This window comes from Bombyx mori, chromosome 12 (assembly GCF_030269925.1).
Source record: "Bombyx mori chromosome 12, ASM3026992v2".
Taxonomy (NCBI): domain Eukaryota; kingdom Metazoa; phylum Arthropoda; class Insecta; order Lepidoptera; family Bombycidae; genus Bombyx; species Bombyx mori.
In genome coordinates this window covers 1920001-1945926 of record NC_085118.1, presented here as the reverse complement: position 1 = coordinate 1945926, position 25926 = coordinate 1920001, and the positions used below count along the sequence as shown (strand labels likewise).

At 39.1% G+C, this 25926-nt stretch overlaps 1 protein-coding gene across 2 annotated transcripts in view; it reads left to right on the top strand.

Moving 5' to 3' along the window:
• LOC101744519 (neutral ceramidase) overlaps nucleotides 1–25926 on the top strand; it is a 42713-nt gene that overhangs the window by 13620 nt on the left and 3167 nt on the right. For both annotated transcript variants that reach the window (XM_021350075.3, XM_004929361.5), the window contains exons 2-11: nucleotides 3580–3689; nucleotides 16934–17089; nucleotides 17688–17864; nucleotides 20283–20410; nucleotides 20752–20953; nucleotides 21831–22037; nucleotides 22938–23057; nucleotides 23775–23978; nucleotides 24823–25041; nucleotides 25443–25538. In XM_021350075.3, coding sequence (XP_021205750.2) covers nucleotides 3580–3689; nucleotides 16934–17089; nucleotides 17688–17864; nucleotides 20283–20410; nucleotides 20752–20953; nucleotides 21831–22037; nucleotides 22938–23057; nucleotides 23775–23978; nucleotides 24823–25041; nucleotides 25443–25538 — 1619 coding nt within the window. The remainder of the gene's footprint in view (nucleotides 1–3579; nucleotides 3690–16933; nucleotides 17090–17687; nucleotides 17865–20282; nucleotides 20411–20751; nucleotides 20954–21830; nucleotides 22038–22937; nucleotides 23058–23774; nucleotides 23979–24822; nucleotides 25042–25442; nucleotides 25539–25926) is intronic.

The following is a 25926-nucleotide window of genomic DNA, read 5'->3' as shown; positions in this document are numbered from 1 at the left end:
TGTCCCTGATGAACATAGGCTACTTTTTTTAATTTTTTTTTTTATGGTTTCATGTGTGTTTTAATGTTTCCGAAGCGAAGCGAGGGCGGGTCGCTAGTTACATATATAAAAAAAGAAAGACTTTCTGTATATTTGATGTTTGATATAACGCTTCAAAACAATTAATTGAAAAACTACTACCTAAAAATACTAATTACGATAAGATTGTAATTGATGATTCAGTTTTTTTGTTGTTGTGTTGTTTATGTTTTTTATTGCGTAGTTGGGTGGACGAGCTCACAGTCCACCTGGTCTTAAGTTAAGTGGTAACTGAAACCCATAGATATTTACAACATAAATGCGCCACCCATCTTGAGATATAAGTAATAAGGTCTCAGTATAGTTGCAACGGCTGCCCCACCCTTCAAACCGAAACGCATTACTGGTTCACGGTAGAAAGAGGCAGGGTGGTGATACCTACCCGCGCGGACTCACAAGAGGTCCTACCACCAGTAATTACACAAATTTTAATTTTGCGGGTTTCATTTTTATTACATGACTAGCGACCCGCCCTCGCTTCGCTTCGGAAACATTAAAACACACATGAAACGAAAAAAAATTAAATAAAAAAAATTTAAAAAAAAGTAGCCTATGTTCATCAGGGACAATGTCGGCTTCTAGTGGAAAAAGAATTTTTCAAATCGGTCCAGTAGTTTCGGAGCCTATTCGAAACAAACAAACAAACAAATATTTCCTCTTTATAATATTAGTATAGATGTTTTCCTTCACCGTGGAAGTCAATCGTGAACATTTGTCGAGTACGTATTTCATTAGAAAAATTGGTACCCGCCTGCGGGATTCGAACACCGGTGCATCGCTCAACACGAATGCACCGGACGTCTTATCCTTTAGGCCACGGCGACTTCAAAGATGTAAGAGAATGACTTAAGCTTTACTTGTTCGCAGGTTTCAAGAAAACCTTTATTTAATAGGTTGTATGTAATTTAAAGTAGTTGATGTAAAACGAAGCCTTTCTTGCGCATGAAGTCAGAAATTGTTTCACTCACATTAAAATTTTAGTGTTTCAAGGTGTACGACCTCTGTGGTAATTGCCGTTATTGCATTGTGCATGAAACTCGTATTCATCGCGATAAGAGGCAATCAAAATGTTACTTATTCGAATAGCAGAATGTTATGGAATGATATTTTGCCTTCATATTGAACTAGATTTCCAGAGCTCGTTAGACAGCGGCTTAGCTCTGCCTCTGGCATTTTCTGAAGTCCCTGGGTGACAGTAATCACTCAACATCAGATGGATACGGCCCACCTCATCTGCCTACAAGGGCAATAAAAAAAAGTTAATAAATAGAATGCGTTTTATTTATTTATTTAACTTTATAAAAAAACAAGCAGCCCGCCCCGGCTCCGCTCGGGTCTTTAACAAAAATTTCAATGATATTTGACGTTGTTTTATTTTTGTTATATAAAGAAACACTTATTGCGGAATAACTATAATAGTTCAACATATGCTATCGCGACACTTTTTGCAAAAAATAATGTTTTCTACAAAGTCGTAGTACATTATTTTATTTTATCATCAATAGTTTTAGCAGGGCACGCGATGTGAACAATATTTTAGGTACTTTTTTTACACCTTAGGTTACATTATTGAAGTTTTAGTAAGGATCCCAATTTTTTTTCAAAAAAGATTATAGCCTGTTTCACTCAGGAATAGTGTAGCTTTCAAACAGTGAAAACATTTTTCAAGTCGGTTCAGTAGTTTCAGAGCCTATTCAATACAAACAAACAAATATTTCTTCTTTATAATATTAGTATAGAAGTATAGATAGATTTAATAATAATACCCTCAACAAGAAACAAAATGGTTTCGTACAAAACATATTCAATTAAATCTCTATGAGAATTATGTAGACATCACGTTTACCGGAAGCGCCTTGATGACATTGCTCTGACCGCAACGTTCGCGTCTTGAATAATCAATGAATCATTTGTATTCATTCTGCTGTCGATGGTTCAATTATATTTGACGCTATAATTAACGATGTTTGATTAAGCGTGGAAATATTTTGTATCATAAGCCAATACTGAAGAAGAGCTTTATTTAATAAAGGGCATTGTTAAAATCAGCTGACGCGCGAGGTTAACGACCTCGTGTGGCGCGGGGAGCGCACTGTCATCGTTGTTGGGTACTGCTTCAAGTAATGTGTACTGGCACAACATTAAATTGTATGTATTCATAATACTGATTGCTCAGTATTCAAAACACGAACCTAGTCACTAAAATGTCTATAATATAATTATAGTTATATGTATTATTTTACACGCTTTTATTAGCTTGGTAAATATGTATGTTTGTATGTGTCGAACGGAATCTTTGAACGTCATTCTCAAACGACTTTAAGACGTACCATTAACTTACAAATTTTCAGACGCATCAAGTACCGATAACATTATAATGATTCTATGGCTTCGCTCTACCTGATAGTATGAACAGGATAAAATTGTAAATACGAAATTTATTGTTTGTTCGATTTGCTATTTAAACGTGTTATATAGTTTTTAAACTACATATGTATGTATATTCTTTTAAATGTTACATTTTAATCTCCGTTTTATCGTTGTTTTTCTTTTAGTAAAACTAAACTTTCAAATTTTATTTTATCGATTGATTGAGCACTAAAGACTCGCCCTGTGGATCTAGACATAACACCTCGAGGTTACTAGAATAGGTAGGGAAAAAAAACACTAACTAGGTGTTCAGTAGTTAAAATAATAAATAAATAAATATTTACTAACAATCACGCCACGTTAACTGGTCCCGTGATAAGTTCGTAAAGAACTTGTGTTACAGGTACCAGATAACGGAAATAAATGTTAGATTTTTTATTATACACATACATATATTTAATATATATGCATAACTCTGGAAAATACATTTATATTTACCATACAAATATCTTCCCTTGGCGGGATTCGAACCCGCGACCCCCTTGTGTAGTGACCATGTCACCACTACACCAGACAGCCATAAAAAAACCAAAATATCTAATCTAGTTTTCCATTGACTTTATTTATTGAATTATATATTGGTAGAGCGAGTCCACGGTGGGTGTCGGCATTCACCTAGCGCTGGTCAATTTCTCCTACCACCACATCTTATCAACTTTTTATGAAGTACAGATAATTCTCCTATAACGCGGTAGATACGTTCCTACAAAGTCCCGTGTTGTGCGAAACCGTGTTATATGAGACTAGAATCCAACACAATAATAGTAAAGTAGTTTTTCAGAATGAAATATTTCAACTATACCTGTCTGTGTTTTTTTACCTATTATACATAAAAAATAAGCAGTAAAATTTCGGGTATTCCCATATATTGTGTGTTCATAGTGCATAACGTAATTTTCTAAATAACTTTGAACAAAAATCTCGTTATCGTGTTGTAGAGGTACCGTGTTATAAGAGGGTTTATGGGGAATATTTATTTTCGCGTTAAGAGTGGAATCGTGTTGTAAATTTCCGCGTTATAGGAGTATAACCTGTACCTAATGCTTCTGTTTTGTTTGTCTTTATTTCCAGTTATAATGTTATTCGCGTGGTGCGTGCTTGCGTGCGTGACGGCGGCGGATGCGCTGCGTGTCGGAGCTGGCATAGCTGACGTCACTGGCCCACCGGCTGAAATTGCTTTTGTAAGTACATATTCGCTCCCGTTTACTACATTTTCTTGTTTGCCTGCGTTGGGAAATGCATTTGTGGTGGTGGCCATCATACAACGCAAGATATTTGATAGATGCCTGAATCTATCAAATATCTACCTACCCGCGCGGACTCATAAGAGGTCCTACCACCAGTAATAACAAGAGGTCCTCCAGTGAATTCCTTAATTCCTGATATTTTGACGTCAGACCCCAGCTACTCAGAATACATAAAAAACAGTTTTTCTGTATTCTGAGCCCAGCTATTACAATTTTTTTTTATTGCTTAGATGGGTGGACGAGCTCACAGCCCACCTGGTGTTAAGTGGTTACTGGAGCCCATAAACATCCACAACGTAAATGCGCCACCCACCTTGAGATACAAGTTCTAAGAACTCAAGTATAGTTACAACGGCTGCCCCACCCTTCAAACCGAAACGCATTACTGCTTCACGGCAGAAATAGGCAGGGTGGTGGTACCTACCCGCGCGGACTCACAAGAGGTCCTGCCACCAGTAAAGTTTTCACAACTAATACTTATTATATTTCGTTTGAGTCTATCTGAAAATACGCAAAAATTAGGCTTTGCTCAAATAATTATACATCAAAGCGCCAAATACCACAACGAAGAGTTCATTATCATCTCAATATCAATAGCACGGAAAGAATAGTAATGAAGAAAAAAATCCTTAACTAATAGTATGTCTATAAGTTTAATTGTTAAATTGATACTTCAGGTGAAAATATGTGTTAAATGCTTTTTTTAACACTAGACTAACAGCTAAAATTTCGATATTCATCATACATAAAACTAAAATCGATGAGAGCTGACCAAGGATCTGGTAAGTACTATTGCTGTGTGGAGTGCCGTAAGCCACAATTTCAAAGTCATTTTAAATAATATTGCGTATAAAAATAGACGAGGGTCGTCTAAAATCCTTCGCAAAATACACATATGATGAAACATGCATAATAAGCGCTTTGTTGACTATATTACGAATAAACAGATCGTAGTAATAGCTGTGGTCTGACGTTAAAATATCAGGAATTAAGGAATTTACTGGTGGTAGGACCTCTTGTAAGTCCGCGCAGGTAGGTACCACCGCCCTGCCTATTTCTGCAGTGAAGCAGTAATGCGTTCCGGGTTGAAGAGTGGGGCAGCCGTTGTAACTATACTGAGACCTTAGAACTTATATCTCAAGGTGGTTGGCGCATATACGTTGTAGATGTCTATGGGCTCCAGTAACCATCTAACACCAAGTGAGCTGTGAGCTCGTCCACCCATCTAAGCAATAAAAAAAAAAGATAGCTATTAAGGACGTAAAGGGGAATGCCCACTCTCCATAGTGTGCTAGGCCCAAGGTGGACATCAAATATTACTATAAAAATGGACTGATTCAAATTCTTAAATGTATTAGATATCTAAAAAATATATTGAAATTGACGCCACTATTATAAAAAATATAATAAAAATAAAAAACTCGTTTTGAGGTTAATTTTCTATATAAATACCTCAAGAACTTTTCTTTTTTTAATGTTTAAGATGTTCCTAATGTATTTTTATCCAATTGTAGTTATTAGGGTATAAAAAACACACATACTTCTTTAAATATCTATATTTTCTTCATCTTCATACACAATTAGTAAATCATCTAAAAATAGCACAGGAGAGCATATACACGGTTTTAAATCTCGGTCAGGTTAAAACTACAATTCACACAATGGTTTTCAGCCGTAGTATGAAACGTTATTGATAAAAGCAAAATAAATCGAAGAAAAATCAAAACATCCATTTTGAACGCAAGCACAAGCAGCAAGCGAAGTGTCAGTCAGTCAGATTAAAATCAGTGTTGTCAGTATAAAGAAAAATAATTACATGAAATTCATATATCGATCATTTTTTTAAATAACAGATATTTGATTTATTTCTTAATCTTTTTTTTACGAGTACACATTATATTTTATTTTTTATGTTTTTGTTTTAGTTGTACACATTTAAATAACAATACAAGTTAAGTTTTTTTTTATTGCTTAGATGGGTGGACGATCTCACAGCCACCCTGGTGTTAAGTGGTTACTGTAGCCCACAAACATCTACAACGTAAATGCGCCACCCACCTTGAGATATAAGTTCTAAGGTCTTAAGTATAGTAACAAGTTAAAGTCCAATGGGTATGTCTTTGATGTTATTTTATATGCTTAAAATCGATTAAAATCGATTGATTAATGATAATATTTAAAATGATTTATTTATATGTTTTTTTTTATATACTTAAAATATTTACTTAATACGTAAAAGGTTTTGATGCTGGCAATATTTTTCCCGCAAAAATAAAATTCTTGTTTTTTTCAATAGAGTTACTTTTTTTAAACTACTTATTGTAAACTGTAGTGGCGCTTATTTGGAAGAAAGTAAATGCATATTTATTTATGACAAAATTAATGCACTAAGTATATTTTCTCTAATCTATTGTCCGCTTTGGGCCTAAAATGGGCCGTCCCCTTTTCTATCGAAGCGTACTTAATTGTTTAATATATCTACCTCAAGTCAATATTTTAATGATGGCATGCGACTCAGTAACGAAGGCCTAAGCTATAAATGCCATTCTTCCAAACAACCGAGACCATCTGGACTTCGAACCAGCTGACAGGTATCACGTGACTAGCGCGTGTTATTTGCACGGCTAAGTTCCAACATCCTGCCTATATCTGCCGTGAAGCAGTTATTCGTGACAGTTTTATCTGGTTTCATTAGGATAGCCATTGCCATCGTGACGGTATTCTCGTTGCGATTATGTACTAGCTCTAATAACCACTTAACACCAAGCATCAGACAGGCGATGTCTATTTGGAACCACTACGTTCATACACAGTGTGGTTCCGGAGATCTTCATTGCGACATATCCTTTTTCAAATGATTCTCACGAAGAGCATTCAGCAGTAGGCACCGGCTTGGTAATAACATTTTGCCAATAATAATTTTGCCAATTTTGGTAATAAAATGCCTTTGGCATTGCTGATGTCTGCGAGCGACGGTAAATATTTACCATCAGACGGGTAATGAGGTATATAGATGCAAAAAAAAACCAGGCGAGACAGTCGTAAACATGATCCCTCACGTAGCACACGTGATGATATCTCGCGATAAATACATCACGTAACTATATACATTGCGTATGAAATGATAAAAGATGTTACGACTACTACATTTCTCATACAATGACCCTTCGAGGTTAACGACCTGTGAGAAGCGCAGTATATATTCTGTTTGCCTTGATCACGTCAGGTTATATATCCATGCGAATTGCCTATTCGGTAGGCGGCCGCTTGGCTGTGCCTCTGGCATTGCTGAAGTCCATGGGCGACAGTAACCACTCACCATCCGGTGGGCCGTATGTTCCTCTACCTACAAGGGCAATAAAAAAAATTATTAATCCCGTTATCATAAAAATGGTTTGCTTATAGCGAGCAATGAATCCGGGTCACTTAAAAAAACCTATAAATCTCGGAAACTAAGAATGTTAGCTTAATGAAATAAATTGTGTTTAGTAAACAATTAAATACTCCTTAAATTAAGGTATTAAAACTAGTTAGTTACTGCAAGGTTATGTCACAAAAAAATCATATTTGAAAAAGAGAGACTTTCAAAGATGGAGCTACGAAATTACTGTGTGGTTTGTTATTTGTATTCGCGGGATATTTTCACTCCGAATATACAAAAGACAAACACACCATTTCAACAATATATATTATAATGTGTATAATATTAAAATATAAAGCAAAAGTAAAGTAAACAACACTAGGCACTAGAAGATACGAATTAAAACTAAAATTACGTTTTTACATTCAACTTAAATCGACGCGCGCGAATCTCGTAGCATGACGTCACGGGACACCTGCGCGTTCGGGAACTCCGATCGCGACCGATGACGCCCGAGTGCGATCGATTGTTGCACGCTACAACTGCATTTGATTCTGCTTTTGTCTAATCTCTGTGAGTATACTCGTATAAACCTTAATGATGGTGTTCAATATTTATTATTCAACCTGTAATCATGTCGCTTACAACTGAAGAATGCACCAGAACCCTCACAATGCTGGAAACCGGGAGTCAGCGCGATACAGCCGCCAGGACTGTCGATGTTTCGTATTTTTATCGCCTCTTGGTTGTTGTCGCCGGTTACGATCTCAAACGCACCATTGATTTTTGTTAAATACCCTCCTTCTTAGCCTACCTTTTACCGTCTCGTATATCTGTTTGTGATATAAATAGCAAGGAGAAAGTCTTAGCTTAGGACCGTTGAAATTGAATGTGGAACGTCTTAGCTGACGAAACCTACTAGGAGAAATGTAGACCTTACCCTTTAAGCCTTACAGCTCAACAGACGAGTCTTTGTACTTGGGATAAAAATATTTATATGGAATCAATAAAAAGCAGTGAATATTCTAAAATTCGTGCAGCGTTATTATTGAGTTAAATAATTTTAGTTACGGTTTAATAGCCGAGACTAATTGGACGAAAACTATGAACTTTCTCTTTGACGGGGAAAACTACAAACAGATTTCTTTACGCTATTTAAATCGACAAAAAGAAAAATGTTAATACCGACTCCCATATTATTATGAGTTAGAGTTGTGTGCGAAGTTTATACAAAGTCATTATACCTATATATAAACTAGTGACTTGTATAAATAAGACATAAGGAATCTTCAGAAATTTTCACATAAATTAAACATTTTGTTTTTGCTATTTTTCGACAAACAATTTGGCCCGTAGACACAGCCCGCTAGGTTTCTCCCCGACCTTCTCAGTGGGGCGCTATTCCGATTATTATTATTATTATATTGTTATTATTATACATACATATTATTTATTTATATACATGTGAAATGAAACTTAAAAATCTGTAAATGCTTAATAGAAAAAATAGACAGCAGTTAATACAATATTCAACCGTCCTTAAGGATCCACCCGAATCACTAACTCTCTTTAGATGCCTGCAGCTCTAGCAGAAGGAGCAGACACAGATACCCTTTTTTTGACCAGGTCCGAACCTCACACGAGATATCCTGGGGGACCCGGCTGGGGGACCCGCTGGGTATGTGGGAGTTGACGGTCTGCAGATGTTGGGGACAGACCGCGGGCTCAACTATGTTTATGGGGCCCTACCCACTTACCAAACGACCACCTTAAGATCCTTCACGCGACGTATCCATCTCCGCCCCCTCTAAAACAAGATACTAGAGATTAAAGTCGCCGTGATCTAAAGGATAAGACTTTCGTATCGAGCGATGCAACGTTGTTCGAATTTCGAAGGCGGGTACCAATTTTTCTAATGAAATTCGTACGTGAAGGAATAACATCGTGTAATAAAAATCAAACACGCAAAATTATAATTTGCATGATTACTGGTGGTAGGACCTCTTGTGAGTCCGCGCGGGTAGGTACCACCACCCTGCCTATTTCTGCCGTGAAGCAGTATTTTGGTTTGAAGGGTGGGGCAGCCGTTGTAACTATACTGAGACCTTAGAACTTATATCTCAAGGTGGGTGGGGCATTTACGTTGTAGATGTCTATGGGCTCCCGTAACCACTTAACACCAGGTGCGCTGTGAGCTCGTCCAATCATCTAAGCAATAAAAAAAACCGGTCAACGACCTCTCATTGTGTTTACATAATCATTTATATTATTATCGTTTAGCATGACCTTGACCCCGCTTAGCGGGCAATTCTTTGTGGCTCCATCCCATTGTATCGTTGTGATGTTACCTTGTGTTATTTGAAATTTATTTAATTCTGCAATATCATATACTTTGTCCATCTTTTTGTATTAATATTCGTTGAGTGATCGAGTTCTGATATCCGAGTCTCTAATTGAACACAGACCCCCGTATCTTTAGTCGTTCACACGAGCTTAACTCGACTCGACTCAACCTCCAACGCGCGTTTTGGTATGCTTAGTCGTAAAAATAAACTCCACTCTTAAAAACTTCCTTAGGAAATTTCCTAACCGGAGTGGAGTAATCGAACTGTCAAGTCAAGGTACGTCGCGACGTACCTTGAACGTTCCTCAAGGCTGGTTTTCTACCAATGTCCAAATAGTATGTGGACCGCAAATGGAAATATATGATATTGTTGTGCAATGGCCTGGATCTGTGCATGATTCGCGCATATTTTGATAATTTAATTTTGATCATTTTTATTAATAAAGTAAATAGTTCGAGGTTAGACTCTTATTTAGACTCGTGGTTAGACATTTGAAACTCCTTATTTTATTTACCTACACAAGAGTCATATTTTGCTTACTACCTAATAAATAAAGTCAATGCGATTATAAGTTTTATTTATATAATAATAAACTGGCGGTTGTGGAAAAGCACTTCAACAACACGATGCAATCAAAATCACACAAAAACGGCGAATAAAAATACAAACCCGGGTCCTAAATCTAAAATAACAATGGGTTAGAAAATAAATAATACGCTTTCAAATTTACCACACGCACACATATTTACGAATAAATGAGCAACTACAACATCAAAAAAGTTCAATCCTTCTAGTGTCAAACAGACAGCGGCAGCTTGACTTTAACATTAAACAATGACCGTAGACCGCACAGAACTCTATGGGTTTGATGCTAGCTTGATCAAATTTTCCTCAAACTGATGTTGTCGTGGTGACGCAATAACGCGACTCTTCCTCACTCGAGGACAGTTGAGGAATATTGTAATGGTCGACTAAAAATACCAAACTCGAGTAAGTTTGGGAGGAATGCTCGAGCATCATCGGATGAGTTAAGAGTGGAGGACTATTTGACTAAACGTCTAAAGATACGGGCAAGAGACACTTCAATTTTAGATTCATTTATGTATTGTAAATAAATACGTTTTCTTTTTTGTTCTGTTACTAAATTGGTTTTCTTGTTGTTGTGATGGAAAAGGAAATAATTTATGCCACAATTTTATTACTAAAAACAATAGAAGATAAACAAAATAAAAAAATCGGTTGACAAGTCGACGAAGGATACTTACTAATGAACGGGCTATTCCTATGTAAGTACGTGTAGATGTAGATTTCTCTTTTTAGGTAACGGGATTGTATTGGGATGTTCAATTCTTTGTTTATGAATTAAAATTCTAATCGTTTGATCGTTTTTATATAATAATTATTCTTCTTACCCTTATCTCACGTAATGTGGGGTTGATGAAGTATGTCTTCTTAGACGGCATAAGGATTTGGCTTGATAATTACGACCGGTCACACGTCTGAGGTCAACCCTCCTTGGGTTATATCTCTATTAGTACATCCATTTCAACGTGCAATAGCCCCTCTACTAATAGTCTTTTCTTCTTTGAGTCTTTCTTTTATTTCATTCACCTTTTAGATTGGTGGTAGGACCTCTTGTGAGTTTGCACGGGTAGGTAGCACCACGCTGCCCATTTCTGCCGTGAAGCAGTAATGTGTTTCGGCTTGAAGGGCGGGGCAGCCGTTGTAACTATATTGAGACCTTAGAACTCTTATCTCAAGATGGGTGGCGTCATTTACATTGTAGATATTCTATCAGTCTATTGGCTCTACCGGTCTATTGGCTCCGATAACCACTTCACAGCAGGTGGGCTGTGAGCTCGTCCACCCATCTACGTAATAAAAAAATAAATAAAAAAAGGGTTCGTGTACTTATGTACGCGCGTAAGAAGTTATACTTTATTTTTATTATTATTATTTTTTTTAATATTAAATATTAATTATAAATATTTAACGTTAATAATTTAATAATATTTAGTATGAATTATATTAAATAATAATTTTGTCATTTATATTACTAAAAAATGAATGCTAATAACACTTTTTTTTACGAGTGTACATGCGCGAAAGTTCACCTGCGGCTATTTTCAGACTCGCCAAGCTACGTCGGTCGTATTGTAATGAGCGATTTAGTGGGCAACTTCATGTCTGTTAATCTTGTGTCACGGTGCGCGCATCGTAAAATGTCACTCTCATCAATTTTTCATAACGCGTCTAAAGAAGTATAACTTCAATATTGTTTTGTTACTAATACCCGATTGTGAATGTGAGATTACGATGAGATACGAAAATGTTCAAAGGTCCAATGGTTAACCGACTAACGAGTTGTTTGTCATCTAATGATCTCGCTTAGATTTATAATAGACGACACTTGCGAGCGATGTGCAAACTTTGTTATGATTCTCTACATTCAAATGTGTACATGTGTTTGTGGGTGTGTATGCGAACCAATGTGCTTGTAAAATAAAATTACGCTATTGTTATGAGGTGAGCGATTGTATTGTTTAAAAAAAAAACATTTATTTACTATTTATAAATCACTGAATATTATATTCAAAACAGAATTAGAATATAACAATAAGTCTGAATTATGTGAACGACAATTAAAATCTCTGACAGAATCTTTGATTATAATTATATGACGTTTATTTTTTGACGTTATTTTTTTTATTATGTAGTATAGTTTTTGACATTATATGAGGTTATTTTAATGGACAAATTGGGGAATGTCGTAGTGGCGAAGAGTACATTGTAGGAAGATATGGCAATGGCAATAGGAGCAGAAACGGACAAAATTTGGTTAACTTCGGTTTAGAAAACAAACTAAGTATCTTGAATAGTTTCTTTAAAAAGAATAAGAATAAGAAATGGACGTGGACTTCCCCAAATGGACTCTTTAAAAAAGAAATCGACTACATTATGACCAAGTAACCAAAAGTTTTTAAAGATCTGTCAGTTTTACATAATTTAAAATTTAATTCGGACCATAAAATGATACGTGCAACGTTACGAGCGTCACATACAAAGAAAAGTCGAAGGCTGCAAACTGGATTGACTCCCTATGTGGACACTAAAAATAACTTAAGAGATAATGAACAATTTAAAAGAATTTCTAGAGAGAAGAGAACAAAAGGAATACAATAAAGCAATTGAGACGACATACTGCTATTTTGTAAATACTCTCAAAACTGTTGCTCGAAAAGTGTCTACAAATAATAAATCCACACTATCTACCGAAACAATTATATTACTTAAAGAAAGAAAATTGCTTTTACAAGGCAATAAAGACAAAGAAACACGAAAAGAGATCGCAGAAATAAGTAAAAATATCAACAAAAATATCAGGAAAGACAGAAAACAAAAAAGGGCAAATACTTTCCAATATCATATTAAGAAAACAGGCGGAGTGAAGAAAGCGTTTAAAGAACTAGAATCGAAAAAGAATTGGATGCCAAATATTAAGGACAGACAAGGAAGAAGTACTACAAAAATATCAGAACTAAGGAGTTGTACACAAGCAAAAATGATAAACCTGCCTCGACTACGACAGAAGACATGCAAGATACTGAACCTATACCAACTATTCTAAAAGAAGAAACAGAAAGAGCTATCACTACGCAGAAGTTAGGAAAAGCGCCCGGTCTTGATCAAATTACCAATGAACTTCTCAAAACATTCATGCCGGTAATAGTCCCTAAACTAACCAATTTGTTTAACGAAATAATAACAGCAGAAGTCATCCCAGAAGACTGGGTGAGATCAGTGATAGTTTTGTTGCACAAAAAAGGAGACATTAGCAGATGAAAGTGCAAATGCAGGGCTTACTATGAATATAATAAAGACAAAAGTAATGAGCTATTCTTCACAAAAAAACGCTATTGCAGTTAACAATCAAGAGTTAGAATACGTAAGTGAATACGTTTATCTGGGCCAACTAGCATCACCGACAGAGAGTATGCAGAAAGAAATAGAAAGAAGAATAGCAAACACTTGGAAGAAATTTTGGTCATTGAGTGAAGTGAATGAAAAATAAGGAAATGCCTATGGCAGAGAAACGACAAGTCTTCAATGTTTGCATACTGCCATGTCTTACATACGGATGCCAGACATGGGCCTTAACTGAAAAACAACAAAATAAATTGAATATATGTCAGAATGGGATAGAGAGAAGCGTATTGGGAGTAAGAAGAAGGGATAAAATGGAACTAAAAAAGATCAAAGGAGAGACTAAATTTGGAAAAGTTCAATCAATATGCAGAAAATTAAAATGGCGCTGGACGGGACATATGATGAGAGAAAAGAAAGAGAAGTGGACCAGAATAATAACGGAATGGTACCTTAAAGAAAACAAAAGAATCAGAGGAAGACAACCGAAGCGATGGGAAGACCACTTGAAGCAAGTAGCTGGGCCAGGATGGTTACGTACAGCAAAGGACAGAAGCAAATGGAAATCCTTAGAGGAGGCCTTTGTCGAAAGACAAGCTGTTAAGAGGAGAGATAAGCCGAATGCCGGGATATGTTTTAGTATAAGTTAATTTTATAGTTTTCTTACCTCTATTGTTATCATTTTATGTTTAGTTAAATAAGTTAAACTCTAACAGCAATAAAGGCTTATTTATTTATTTATTTATTATATGACGTGTATATAATCAAAGGACAGAATATTTGAGAAGCGTTTTTATACAAGTGAGATATTCAAACAACGAATACAAATATGAACTATAGCTTTTGCCCGCGACTTCGTCCGCGTGGAATAGTTCACAAATAATGCTTCATTTTAGAACAAAATTGGTTAGCATAAAGAACGTTATAGTGAGCCAACCTTAACGCACGTGGCGGAAGCTCTCAAAAGGGAAATAAAAACCCCGATTTTGAAACATTCTTTATTGGTGCTCCGCTTGTATATATATAGCCTAGAGCCTTCCTCAATAAATCGGCTATCTAACACTAAAATAATTTTTCAATTCGGACCAGTTGTTTCTGAGATTAGCGCGTTCAAACAAACAAACTCTTCAGCTTTATAATATTAATAAAGTGTAGATGTATGTGCTACGAAATAGAAATGTAAATAAGGAAGATGCGTTTACAATTAATGTACGAAAAAATACGGCGCGATGAGGTCATGACAGGAAAAACTAAATCGAAATTAGAAGTTAATGTTAAGAGTGACACAAATTTAAGGAAGAAAATATTATTTAATAGAAATATTATTATAGTAACTTAATTAAATATATTGAGATAGATGAGACCATCTAATAGTCTACAAAATATTCTACAATCACGGATGTATTCTGTATACTTAACCACATGAGTTCGCTATGCAAATATTTATTACTTAGGTCATTGTCAATGACTCGTGGAAGGCGATGCTCGACTTCTGCGAGTGCAACATCTCGCAGAAGGAGGCGGCGGGGCGTGTGAGAGACGTACAATCCCGCCGCCGTCGAGCGGGGGCCAGAGAGGCGGATCTCGCCCAAGCCCTGGCCCTCTAAGTGTTTCGGGTCCCCCTCACAGGTCGGTCTGGGGACCGGCGAGGGAGGCCTAACAAGACGACGTGCAAGCTGCTCTGCACGCGTTTTACGCAAGAGCATCCGGGTGATGGAAGGCCGCCTATTCTCGACCCACGCTAGTTCTGGTCCACCGGGGTATTCCGTAGGATAGCTCACTCTAACCGGCGCCATCTAGGCGGTCTTTGGATAGTCTGCCGACCGAGAGGGCTAGTGGTCGTGGCGCCGACGACCGCCGGTCCGGCGTCTCGAGGGGGAGGGTGATGGGAGAGATGTGCTCCGCACTAAACGCTTCACTTTCCCTCCTTTGCCTCTTCATGACTTCTGTCTCATGCGAGGTTTGGACGTTGGTTGTTGAGCGACAGGAGGTTTTAGTCAGTTCGACTCTGACATGCCCTGCCCTCCATCCCCAGTGGAGGGCGGAATTCCGGCGATTTCCTCCTGACCAAAAAAAAAAGGTCATTGTCAACTTCATTCATGTCATCGAATTTGCTTTTTCGGGTAATTCGTTCGCAAGCGTTCCAATTATAACCACGTGCTGATTAAATAGATGAACATCACCAGTCGGCTGTACACTCATTGAATTACACATGGCTTGTTTTAAAATCGTGGAATAGACGGTCATTATACGCAGTTTGTTTTAAAATCATACAATAGCCAGCCCAGCACCAAACGAAAACCTCTCCGCCAAAACATTATAATTTAGGTATCGATTTAGTCTATTTGGAAGCGCGATTTCAAACAGAATTCAGGGTTTTTTTTATTGCTTAGATGGGTAGACGAGCTCACAGCCCACCTGGTGTTAAGTGGTTACCGGAGCCCATAGACATCTAGATACAACGTAAATGCGCCACCCACCTTGAGATATAAGTTCTAAGGACTCAGTATAGTTAAAAAGGCTGCCCAACCCTTCAAGCCGAAACGCATTACTGCTTCACGGCAGAAATAGGCAGGGCGGTGGTACCTACCCGTGCGGACTCACAAGAGGACCTACCACCAGTAAACTAACTCACAAGAAAATTCTCGAAGTACGTATTAAATCGTAGAAGCGGCATGTCAGCTTAAAAGGTGCTAGCTAACTCGAATTGAGCCGCGCATCGACGGTTCTATTTCTCGATGATGTAGGCCAGGTTTGGCCAACCAGTAGATCGCGATCGACAATCAAAGTCTACCAGCGAATAGATAGGGGGGAAAAGTTCATGGTTCTACGTGTAAATTCATTAAGGAACAATAGTACAAACGTTTTCGCTCGTAATTACCATTACAACGGCCTAGTATAATACATATATTATATACATATCCAGTCACCGTCCTCGTCGAACCCGTCGCTTGCGACGAAGGGCTCGACGAGCGAACTAACCCATAGACACAGCCCACTGAGTTTCTCGCCGAATCTTCTCAGTGGGTCGCGTTTCCGATCCGGTGGTAGATTCTGCGAAGCACTGCTCTTGCTAGGGTCAGTGTTAGCAACTCTCCGGTTGAGACCCGCGAGCTCACCTACAAACGTTAGGGCGAAGCTGAAATAGCCTTTCAAGGCTATCAGCATAGGTAGGAAAAAAAAAGAAACTTAATTTTATTTATTCGTTTTAAGTTCTTCTACACGCTGTAAAAATACTACATTACTGTTGGTAGGACGTCTTGTGAGTCCACGCGGGGGGTACCACCACTCTGCAAATTTCTGCCGTGAAGGCAGGGGTTGTACTTAAAAAGTGAGACCTCTGAGAACTCATATCTCAAAGTTGGTGGGGGCATTTACGTTGTAGATGTCTACGGGCTCCGTTTACCACCTAACATGAGATGGGCCGTGAGCTCGTCCACCCACCTAAGCAATAAAAAAAAACTACAAGAATGCTTTCAAATATTACTTATCAGTATCTGGTGTTTCTTGATGATTTGTACAGTGGTTTAGCGTGACATTCCTTGCAGATGGGCTATGCTCAACTCGAGCAGATCGGGCATGGAATTCACCTGCGTCAGTTCTCAAGGGCCTTCGTGATAGAAGATAACAGTGGGGACACTGTTAAACGACTGGTCTTCGTGTCTGTTGATGCTGCGATGATGGGACATGGAGTTAGGAAAGAGGTATTACCGATTATCTTTTAATTAGCGTATGAAACGGACTCACGCTTCAATTTACTTTCAGCGTAACAAAACCGTCCTTTATATTATTTTTTCCTTTTTTTTCCTACCTATGCTGATAGCCTTGAGAAGCTATTTCAGCTTCACCCTAACGTGTGTAGGTGAGCTCACGGGGCTCAAACCGGAGTGTTGCTAACACTGACCCTAGCATGAGTAGTGCTTCGCAGAATCTACCATTGGATCGGAAACGCGACCCACTGAGAAGATCCGGCGAGAAACTCAGTGGGCTACTTTATATTCTAAGATTGCGCGCAAAACCATTGGAAGAGATCGTTTTAAGCGATAAGAACGCTAAATCTACTTGCCGTTTTTCAATGCTAAATGTGTTTTGGTGTGCAACAAATGTTAAATGCGTTTTGGTAAGCAGCAGCTTGGCTTTGCCCTTGACATTGCTGTCGTCCATAAGTGACTGTTACTATTCACCATCCAGTGAGCCGTATGCTTATAAGGGCAATAAAAAAATATATATATCTCTCTCTCTTTCATTCTTTCTCTATATATCTATTTAAAAAAGGCAATATAAGCAATTAATTCCCATTAGGTAATAAGACGGCTGCAGAAGCGCTTTGGCGTAATCTACAACGAGGATAATGTGATCATCAGCGGCACCCACACTCACTCCACTCCTGGAGGATTTCTAATGGATTTCCTCTTCGATCTACCCATCCTTGGATTCGTGAAGGAGACGTACATAGCTTATGTCCTTGGAATTTATAAGGTGAGGCGAAAATTATTTATTTATTTATTTAGGTAGGTAGTAGGACCTCTTGTGAGTCCGCACGGGTAGGTACCACCGCCCCGCCTATTTCTGCCGTGAAGCAGTAATGCGTTTCGGTTTGAAGGGTGGGGCAGCCGTTGTGACTATACTGAGACCTTAGAACTATATCTCAAGGTGTGTGGCGCATTTACGTTGTAGATGTCTATGGGTTCCAGTAACCACTTAACACCAGGTGGGCAGTGAGCTCGTCCACACATCTAAGCAATAAAAAAAAATAAAAAAAACTTTAACAGACTACTGGTGGTAAAATGTCTTGTGAGTCTGCACGAGTAGGTACTACCATCCTGCCTATTTCTGCCGTGAAGAGGCTATGTTTCGGTTTGAAGGGTTGTAGCCATTGTACTGTAAAATTGAGACTTTAGAATTCATGTCTCACGGTGGGTGGCGTCATTTACGTTGTTGATGTCTATGGGCTCTGGTAACTACGTAACAGCAGATGGGTCGTGAGCTTGTCCATCTATCGGAGCAACAAAATAAAATACGAGAAAAATTTGGAGCCTCATGTATCATTTACATTGTCAATACATTCTTAACAGTTGCCAATACCTTTAATAAAGTGCGTGAATAGACAAGCTTATATTCTACTTAGTATTCAATGAACCGTTGGGTATTGAATGAATGAATGAATGATTTATTTTATTTCAGACAACAATAAGTCCATATGTGTACATAGTATCATTGAAACATACTTGAAATTAACAAAGCCAATCAAATAAAAAAGATACATTTATTAAAAGTAGTTATCAGTGGTATACATTTCAAATATTCCATTCCACTGATACCTACTTCGAACCAACCATTATTATTATTATTATTATTGTTTAGTCCGCAAGTGAACCATGGTAGGTACAATGGTTCAAGTACCGACACTCATAACGGTCTGTTAATGCCTTTTTTTATTACCACCTCCCAGAGATCCGAAGCCTAAATCAGGTAGAGTAACTACCGTGCCTTTCTTTTAAACCGATAAGAAGACAGCTTTGCGACAAAAATAGGCAGAATAGTAATGTCTATGCACTATACAGGTCACTGGTTCAATACTCATTAAGTTACGTATAAAATAAAACTAGTTTCGAATCTGCGATATGTGGTAACGCATTAATTAACTAGAGAAACGAACAAATCGATGTTTCTCGGTAATTTGAAAAATTATTATGGCCGAATAACTGGGCTTTGATTAAAAGAAAAATACGTTGCGCTTTACAAATTTTCTTTTGAACACGTACTCTGATTTAAGAAACGAATTTAAATATTCAACGTATGTAGTTATTTTTTAACAATTAATTGAAAACGTCATCGCTTTTCAAGGGACGACATCATCAGTGACATAAAAAGAGTGGACCCGTTGCGTTAAAACTTTTTATTCTGTGACAAGGTACTCCTTTCGCCAAAGTTAATGTATTTCATTTAAAAAAAAAATATCTACAAATTAACTACTATATCTCTAAAAATACATTCCGACTGTTACAGACCGTATCGATAAACAAGAATATAAACTTTAACAGTGTTCAAGTCATGGCTACCTTCATGTTTTGAGTTCAAATTAGAAAAATGCTTCAAGGCATGGAGAGAATAGTAACTCTATGCTTCAAGGTCATTAATTAATCAAAACAACATTGACATATGACATTGAATGGTTGGTACACAGAGTAAATAAAAATATAGGCTAAAGCATCTGTTTCAATAGAGCCAATCACAAGGACATTTTAGGACAAAAAACCTTTAAACATAACAGTAATGAGCTAGTCTATTCCTTGATATGGCTTTAAATCAAGGAAATAAAAAAAAGGTCAATGGCTATTGTTTTAGTGAGAAAACAAACGTTGAAGGTTATATGGTCACGTGAATCGGTCGCAATGCTTAAATGACTTAGGAAATCGATTTCGATCGATGCCGAGATAAAAATATTACGCCATACAGCATCGTTTCTATTAATCACGGTTGCCAGGTTTCGGTGTCACCATCTTCACATATGAATAGAGGAAATACTCTTTAATCTGCCATAAAAGTCTTCTGAAGTGCGCCCTCATGAACATGCAACATGCCTTTTTAGACGTAGAGTCATTAGGTCGGATGTCAATTGTTTTCGTCTTTCAATTTGAAATCTTATTATTGTTTCAAGAAAATAACAGAAAATCACATACAAATTCCTCTAAAGCCGTTGCATGTAATAGTTTGATTCGACCTTGTTATTCTAATGTGGAGATATTTCCTTTTTTTAATTGTTAGTTAAGTCTGCGATATCCTTTCCAGTTTGGCAGGGTTGTTCTCAATTCTCTTTTTAAATGACCATGGTGGCACATTTTTATCATGTGAGGCCAAATTTGGTATTGTTATGTGGGAATGTTCATTTTTCAGAGCATAGTAATAGCTCACAGCAGGCTGACGTCGGCTCGGATAAAATACGGCGAGGCTGAACTTCTAGATGCGAATATCAACAGATCTCCGAAGTCATACTTGAACAATCCGGCAGAAGAAAGATCAAAGTTAGTTTTTTTTATTTTTATCCCTTAGATTGGTGGCAGAGCTCACAGCCCACCTGGTGTTAAGTGGTTACTGGAGCCCATAGATACCTACAACGTAAATGCGCCACCCACCTTGAGATATAAGTTCTAAGGTCTCAGTATAGTTACAACGGCTGCCCCACCCTTCAAATGGAAACGCATTACTGCTTCACGGAACAAATAGTCAAGGTGGTGGTTATTACCTACCCGCGCGGGCTCTCAAGAGGTCCTACCACCAGTAACGAACGAACCAGCCTGGAAAACAACTGGCTGGACAACCTTACGAAGTATCATTGAAGTGAACTTTTGTTGTGAATTTTCAGATACAAATACGACGTGGATAAGACGTTGTCTCAAGTGAGATTCCTTGCAACGACGGGCGAGGTCATCGGCGTGATCAACTGGTTCGCCGTCCACCCGACCAGCATGAACAACACCAATAGGCTGGTGTCCTCGGACAACGTCGGATACGCTTCGCTACTCATGGAGAAGGCTCTGAATGGGAACAATACGTTACCGGGGAAAGTGAGTAGATAGTGCTCTATGTTGTTTGGTTAACATCAGGATCAAGTACTTTAAATTATAATATTGAGGGCTGTTGCGCTGGAGACTCTTCTAAAGAGTCTGTCGGTAAATGGTACTCATATGTTATATTAATTAGCAATGATAAAATATTCAATATAATTTTTTTGTTTGTTTTTCAACAAGTTCACTTTCTTTTGTTTCGTTTAGTAGTTAGCCACTCATGAGCTTTACTTAACTTAAATGATGCTGAACGTCATCTATAATTGATTTTGTAACTATTATTTATTGTAAATGTCGATAACAAAACAATAGAGAAAATATTGAATAAAATAAATAAAAAATAAAATCTTGAGCTATCAGTGATTAAGGTCGTAATTTAGTGGATAAACATTGGTTCCTGTTAGATTTACACAAAACCGTGCAATACCTAATTGAATAGTAATGCATTCAATCATAGATTTGAATTATAGTTGTGAATCGAAATTAGTCGCGTTTGTTTCTAAGACAATTTGGACGAGCTCAGAGTGCTTAGTGCGAGTTTTTTAACGTTCTCGATACCGTAAAAGTTAACTCGATGCAGTTGGAACAGCGCCCCTAGCGGCAAACGTGGGCAAACGTTCCTCCTCCCTCCTCCCTGAGTCGTATTTCTCACCTCTGAGGGCTGTGACCATCTCCTTCTATTATCCTGCTCTGGACGATGTTTCGCCATCTTCCTCTGTTCTCGGTGGTGTGCATGGCATCGTAGACAGTGATATCCAAAGCTTCCAACTCTATACAAATCAGAGTTAACTTTTACGATATCGAGAACGTTAAAAAACTTGCACTAAGCACACTGGTCACTATCGTATCGTCCACACAAACGTTCATCGACACTCAGGGCGCAATAGTCTGCGCGTTCGGGTCAACGAACCTCGGCGACGTGTCCCCCAACACGCGCGGCCCGCGCTGCGAGCGGAGCGGCCGGCCGTGCGACCAGCAGGAGCAGCTCTGCGGGAAAAAGGAGCGCTGCTTCGCGTCCGGCCCGGGCAGGGACATGTTCGACAGCACTAGGATCATCGCTACCAAACTATTCGAAACTGCCATGGTAAGAATTACTTTCTATTAGTGGTGGTAGGACCTTTTGTGAGTTCACGCGGGTAGGTACCACCACCCTGCCTATTTCTGCCGTGAAGCAGTAATGCGTTTCGGTTTGAAGGGTGGAGCAACCGTTGTAATTATACTTGAGACCTTAGAACTTAGATCTCAAGGTGGGTGGCGCATTTGCATTGTAGACGTCTATGGGCTCCAGTAACCACTTAACACCAGTTGGGCTGTGAGCTCGTCCACCCATCTAAGCAATAAAAAAAGGCAGACGAGCATATGGCCTACCTTATGGTGAGTGGTTATCGTCGCTCACGGACTTCAGCAATGCCAGGGGTAGAGCCAAGCTTTCCGCTTAATACTCTCCACAAGCCTCGAAGAAGGACATGTCATAGCGCTGCGTTTCTCACCGTGGAGGGGAGCTCATTCCAAAGCCGGATGGTACGTGCTACGTGGCAAAAAAGATCTCTGGAAGCGCACTGTGGATGAACGCAGTGGCTCCAGGTAGTATGGATGAACTCTATTCTGGTGGCGGGCGGTGCGATGGTAAAAATGAGATGATGGTATCATCTCAAACAATTCCTTAGAGCATTTCGGCCGTTGATAGCCATAGATGGTTTCCAATAACCACTGGACAATGTACGAATGACGCCTATCTTTATAAAGTATCAAGATAAAATCTCAATGCCGTTGGGCCAGCGGATGTCTTAGCGTTCGACATGGAGCACTTCACTTCACCAGGACAGAAGATAATCAAATAACCTAAGAAAACACTACATGAAGTTGTATTTTATGTTAGTCACCATAATAGCAGCAGTTCCACTTAGTAGCAGTTGTTCATTTATTTGCGTTAGTAAACAAATATGGAAATAAGAAATCGTTAATAAGCCTGCGTTGTTTCTAGAAAGTTCTCAGACAGCCCGGGGAAGATATAACTGGCACAGTGGCCGTGGCCCACCAATACGTCAAGATGCCAGATGAAGAAGTCCACCCATTCGATCCTGTGACAGAAACATTTAACATTGTAAGTGATTTGTTTGTTATGTAGGACAATGAAATACTTTTTGTAAATGGGTACCATAGGAGATCGCGCAAACTGACGGCAGAAGAGGTTGAAGGACTCTCATTAATGCAGACAGTTCTGCTACTAATCAAATGCGCATGCAACTGGGCCTCTTCAAGTTACTACTGCTGTTTCCTCCTCATTTAACCATTATTGAATATGCACACATATAGAAGCATATTCTTACCTAATTTTTAGTCAATTAGGAAAGATTTTGTGAATTTTAATCGGCGGTTTCCCATACTTAGGATTGAGGCTCAGCTTGCAGCCGTTCGTGTGTGTTGTTATGCTTTAGTGATTCTTCTCAGTCGTATGCACTCTTGGCAGAGTGGTCGTGGTCATCATTTCAGGTGGTGGCGCGTTTCACAAGATGTCGCTATTCCTCGCCTACCGCGGCCCTTCCTGTACACTCGTTGACGGCACCGCTTAGCGCTACGCTACGCGGTTTTGTACCCTCTATCATAACACCACAAGGTGCAACCGAGTCGTAACACCGTCGCGAAAAATGTCCGAAGAAAGTGAGAATGCGACCCTGAACGATGGAGGATAGTCACTGCTTGATGCCGAGTTCCTGTAGAATTGACTGACTCGTTCTGAATTCTCTACGATATTTGCAGAATTCTTCTCCAGCACCACATTTCGAGAGCATCATTACATATATTATTCTCTAAATTCCAGAGTGTAAAAGTGAAGGGCTGTCTCCCGGCCATGGGGTATAGTTTCGCAGCAGGGACCACTGACGGGCCAGGGGCGTTTGACTTCAAACAGGGAACTAAAACATCTAACCCTCTCTGGAACGCCGTGAGGGACTTCATAGCCGAGCCGACGGAGGACGATGTACAGTGCCAAGCTCCAAAGCCCATCCTGCTGGCCACCGGAAGGGTACGTGCCCTTGAGGCGTAGAGTGCCGTGAATGACTTTTTTGTTCGTGATATCGTAAACACCTAACTTTTCAACGTACAACATTTTGACATTGAATTAATTATTCATAAATCCTATCTATAAATGAACAAAGACATATTATTATAACCAATTAAATCTATTTAGATAAGGTTATGCGTCATGATAATCGCCTTATCGTTGCAACGGCTGACTACGCCTCGAATCCTGATCGCGTAGGAGCCAGTCACCGTCGACGTCCTAGACATGTCCTTACGGATCCATCAGATCCAATAATCCTTGCATTAGACGAGTTTAGCTCTAACACTAGGAGCAGGCTTAAGGGATTCCGAAAACCGTACTCATTGAACTCGGCAAAGAGTTACCTCCTAATATAACCTGAACATCAGCCCGCTGAATTTCTCGCCGGATCTTCTCAGCGGGTCCCGATTTCGATCCGGTAGTAGATTCATTCGCGAAGCAGCTGCTCTTGAGTTGTTAGGTCTCCTTCGGAGGCGCTCGGGCAGTTGTTAGCAAATCCTACCCCTCCTGGCTGAGCCTTTGCTCGCCCACCTGTCCTGGTGAAACTAGAAAGGCCTCCGGGCCAGCAGTACTTCTTAAATCATAAAAAAACATTTAGGTATCATTTTCTCGTCTGTTTGACAAGTGATTTTCATTTTTCCTTTTTTTTAATGTCAATAAGAAGCAAACAAAAGAGATAATTCTTTGTATACAATATCTAATTTCGTTGCTTGGGATGAAAGAAACCAATAAAGAACTCATTAAGTGCGGAATACCGGTTGAGGTCGAATTTTGAAATAAAAAAAGTGACCTTTTCTATTTCCAGGCTAAGTTCCCTTACGAGTGGCAGCCCCGGGTGGTGTCGTGCGCGGTCGCCAGGATCGGCTCGTTGTACTTGGCGGCCGTCCCCGGGGAGTTCACCACCATGTCTGGGAGGAGATTGCGGAACATCATCTCCAAGACCGCCCCACGACCCAACCGGGTCGTCATAGCCGGCCTCTCCAACATATACTCGGACTACGTGGCTACCCCTGAGGAGTACCAGGTCGGTCGTAGTGTTTTGTTTGCGATCAATTTTGGTGCTTAGACTGACTCGGTGGTGCATTAGTCAGCGGCTCCGACTGTTGCGTCAAGGGTCGTGGGTTCGATTCCCATATCGGGCAAAACATTGTGTGGTGAACAAGTTTGTTTTGTTCTTTGTCCGGGTGTGTATCATCTATATATGTATGTATTTAAAGATATCTAAGTATGTATGTCAGTCTCTGGTACCCATAACACAGGGAATCCTAAATTGGGGTCGGAGGACCGTGCGTGCTTTGTTCCCAGTAATTGTTATTATTATGAAAAGATTTACATTACAATCTCAGGTCCCTTCAGCTCGTGGTGGCGCTCACTCTGTGGCTTTTACGTTTATTGTATAATAATTATTGTGTCCTGAAATTATAGGTGCAAAGGTACGAAGCAGCTTCAACCATCTACGGGCCCCACACATTGGACATCTACTTGAACAAATACCTTGAACTCACCGAGGCTCTACTCGAGGTAAGGGACCAACGAACACCAGAATATGTTTTTTTTTCGCTTAGGTGGGTGGACGAGCTCATAGCCTACCTGGTGTTAAGTGGCTACTGGAGCCCATAGACATCTACAACGTAAATGCGCCACCCACCTTGAGATATACGTTCTAAGATCTCAGTATAGTTACAACGGCTGCCCCACCCTTCAAACCGAAACGCATTACTGCTTCACGGCAGAAATAGGCAGGGCGGTGGTACCTACCCGCGCGGACTACCACCAGTAATTACGCAAATTATAATTTTGCGGGAAAAGCTAAGAGAGCTACTTAAGCTGAGAGCTTTGAGAGATTATGTCAGCGTAACCGGGCGAAAAAGGGCTTTGTAATTTTTGAATACGTGTGTGTTGGATGAGA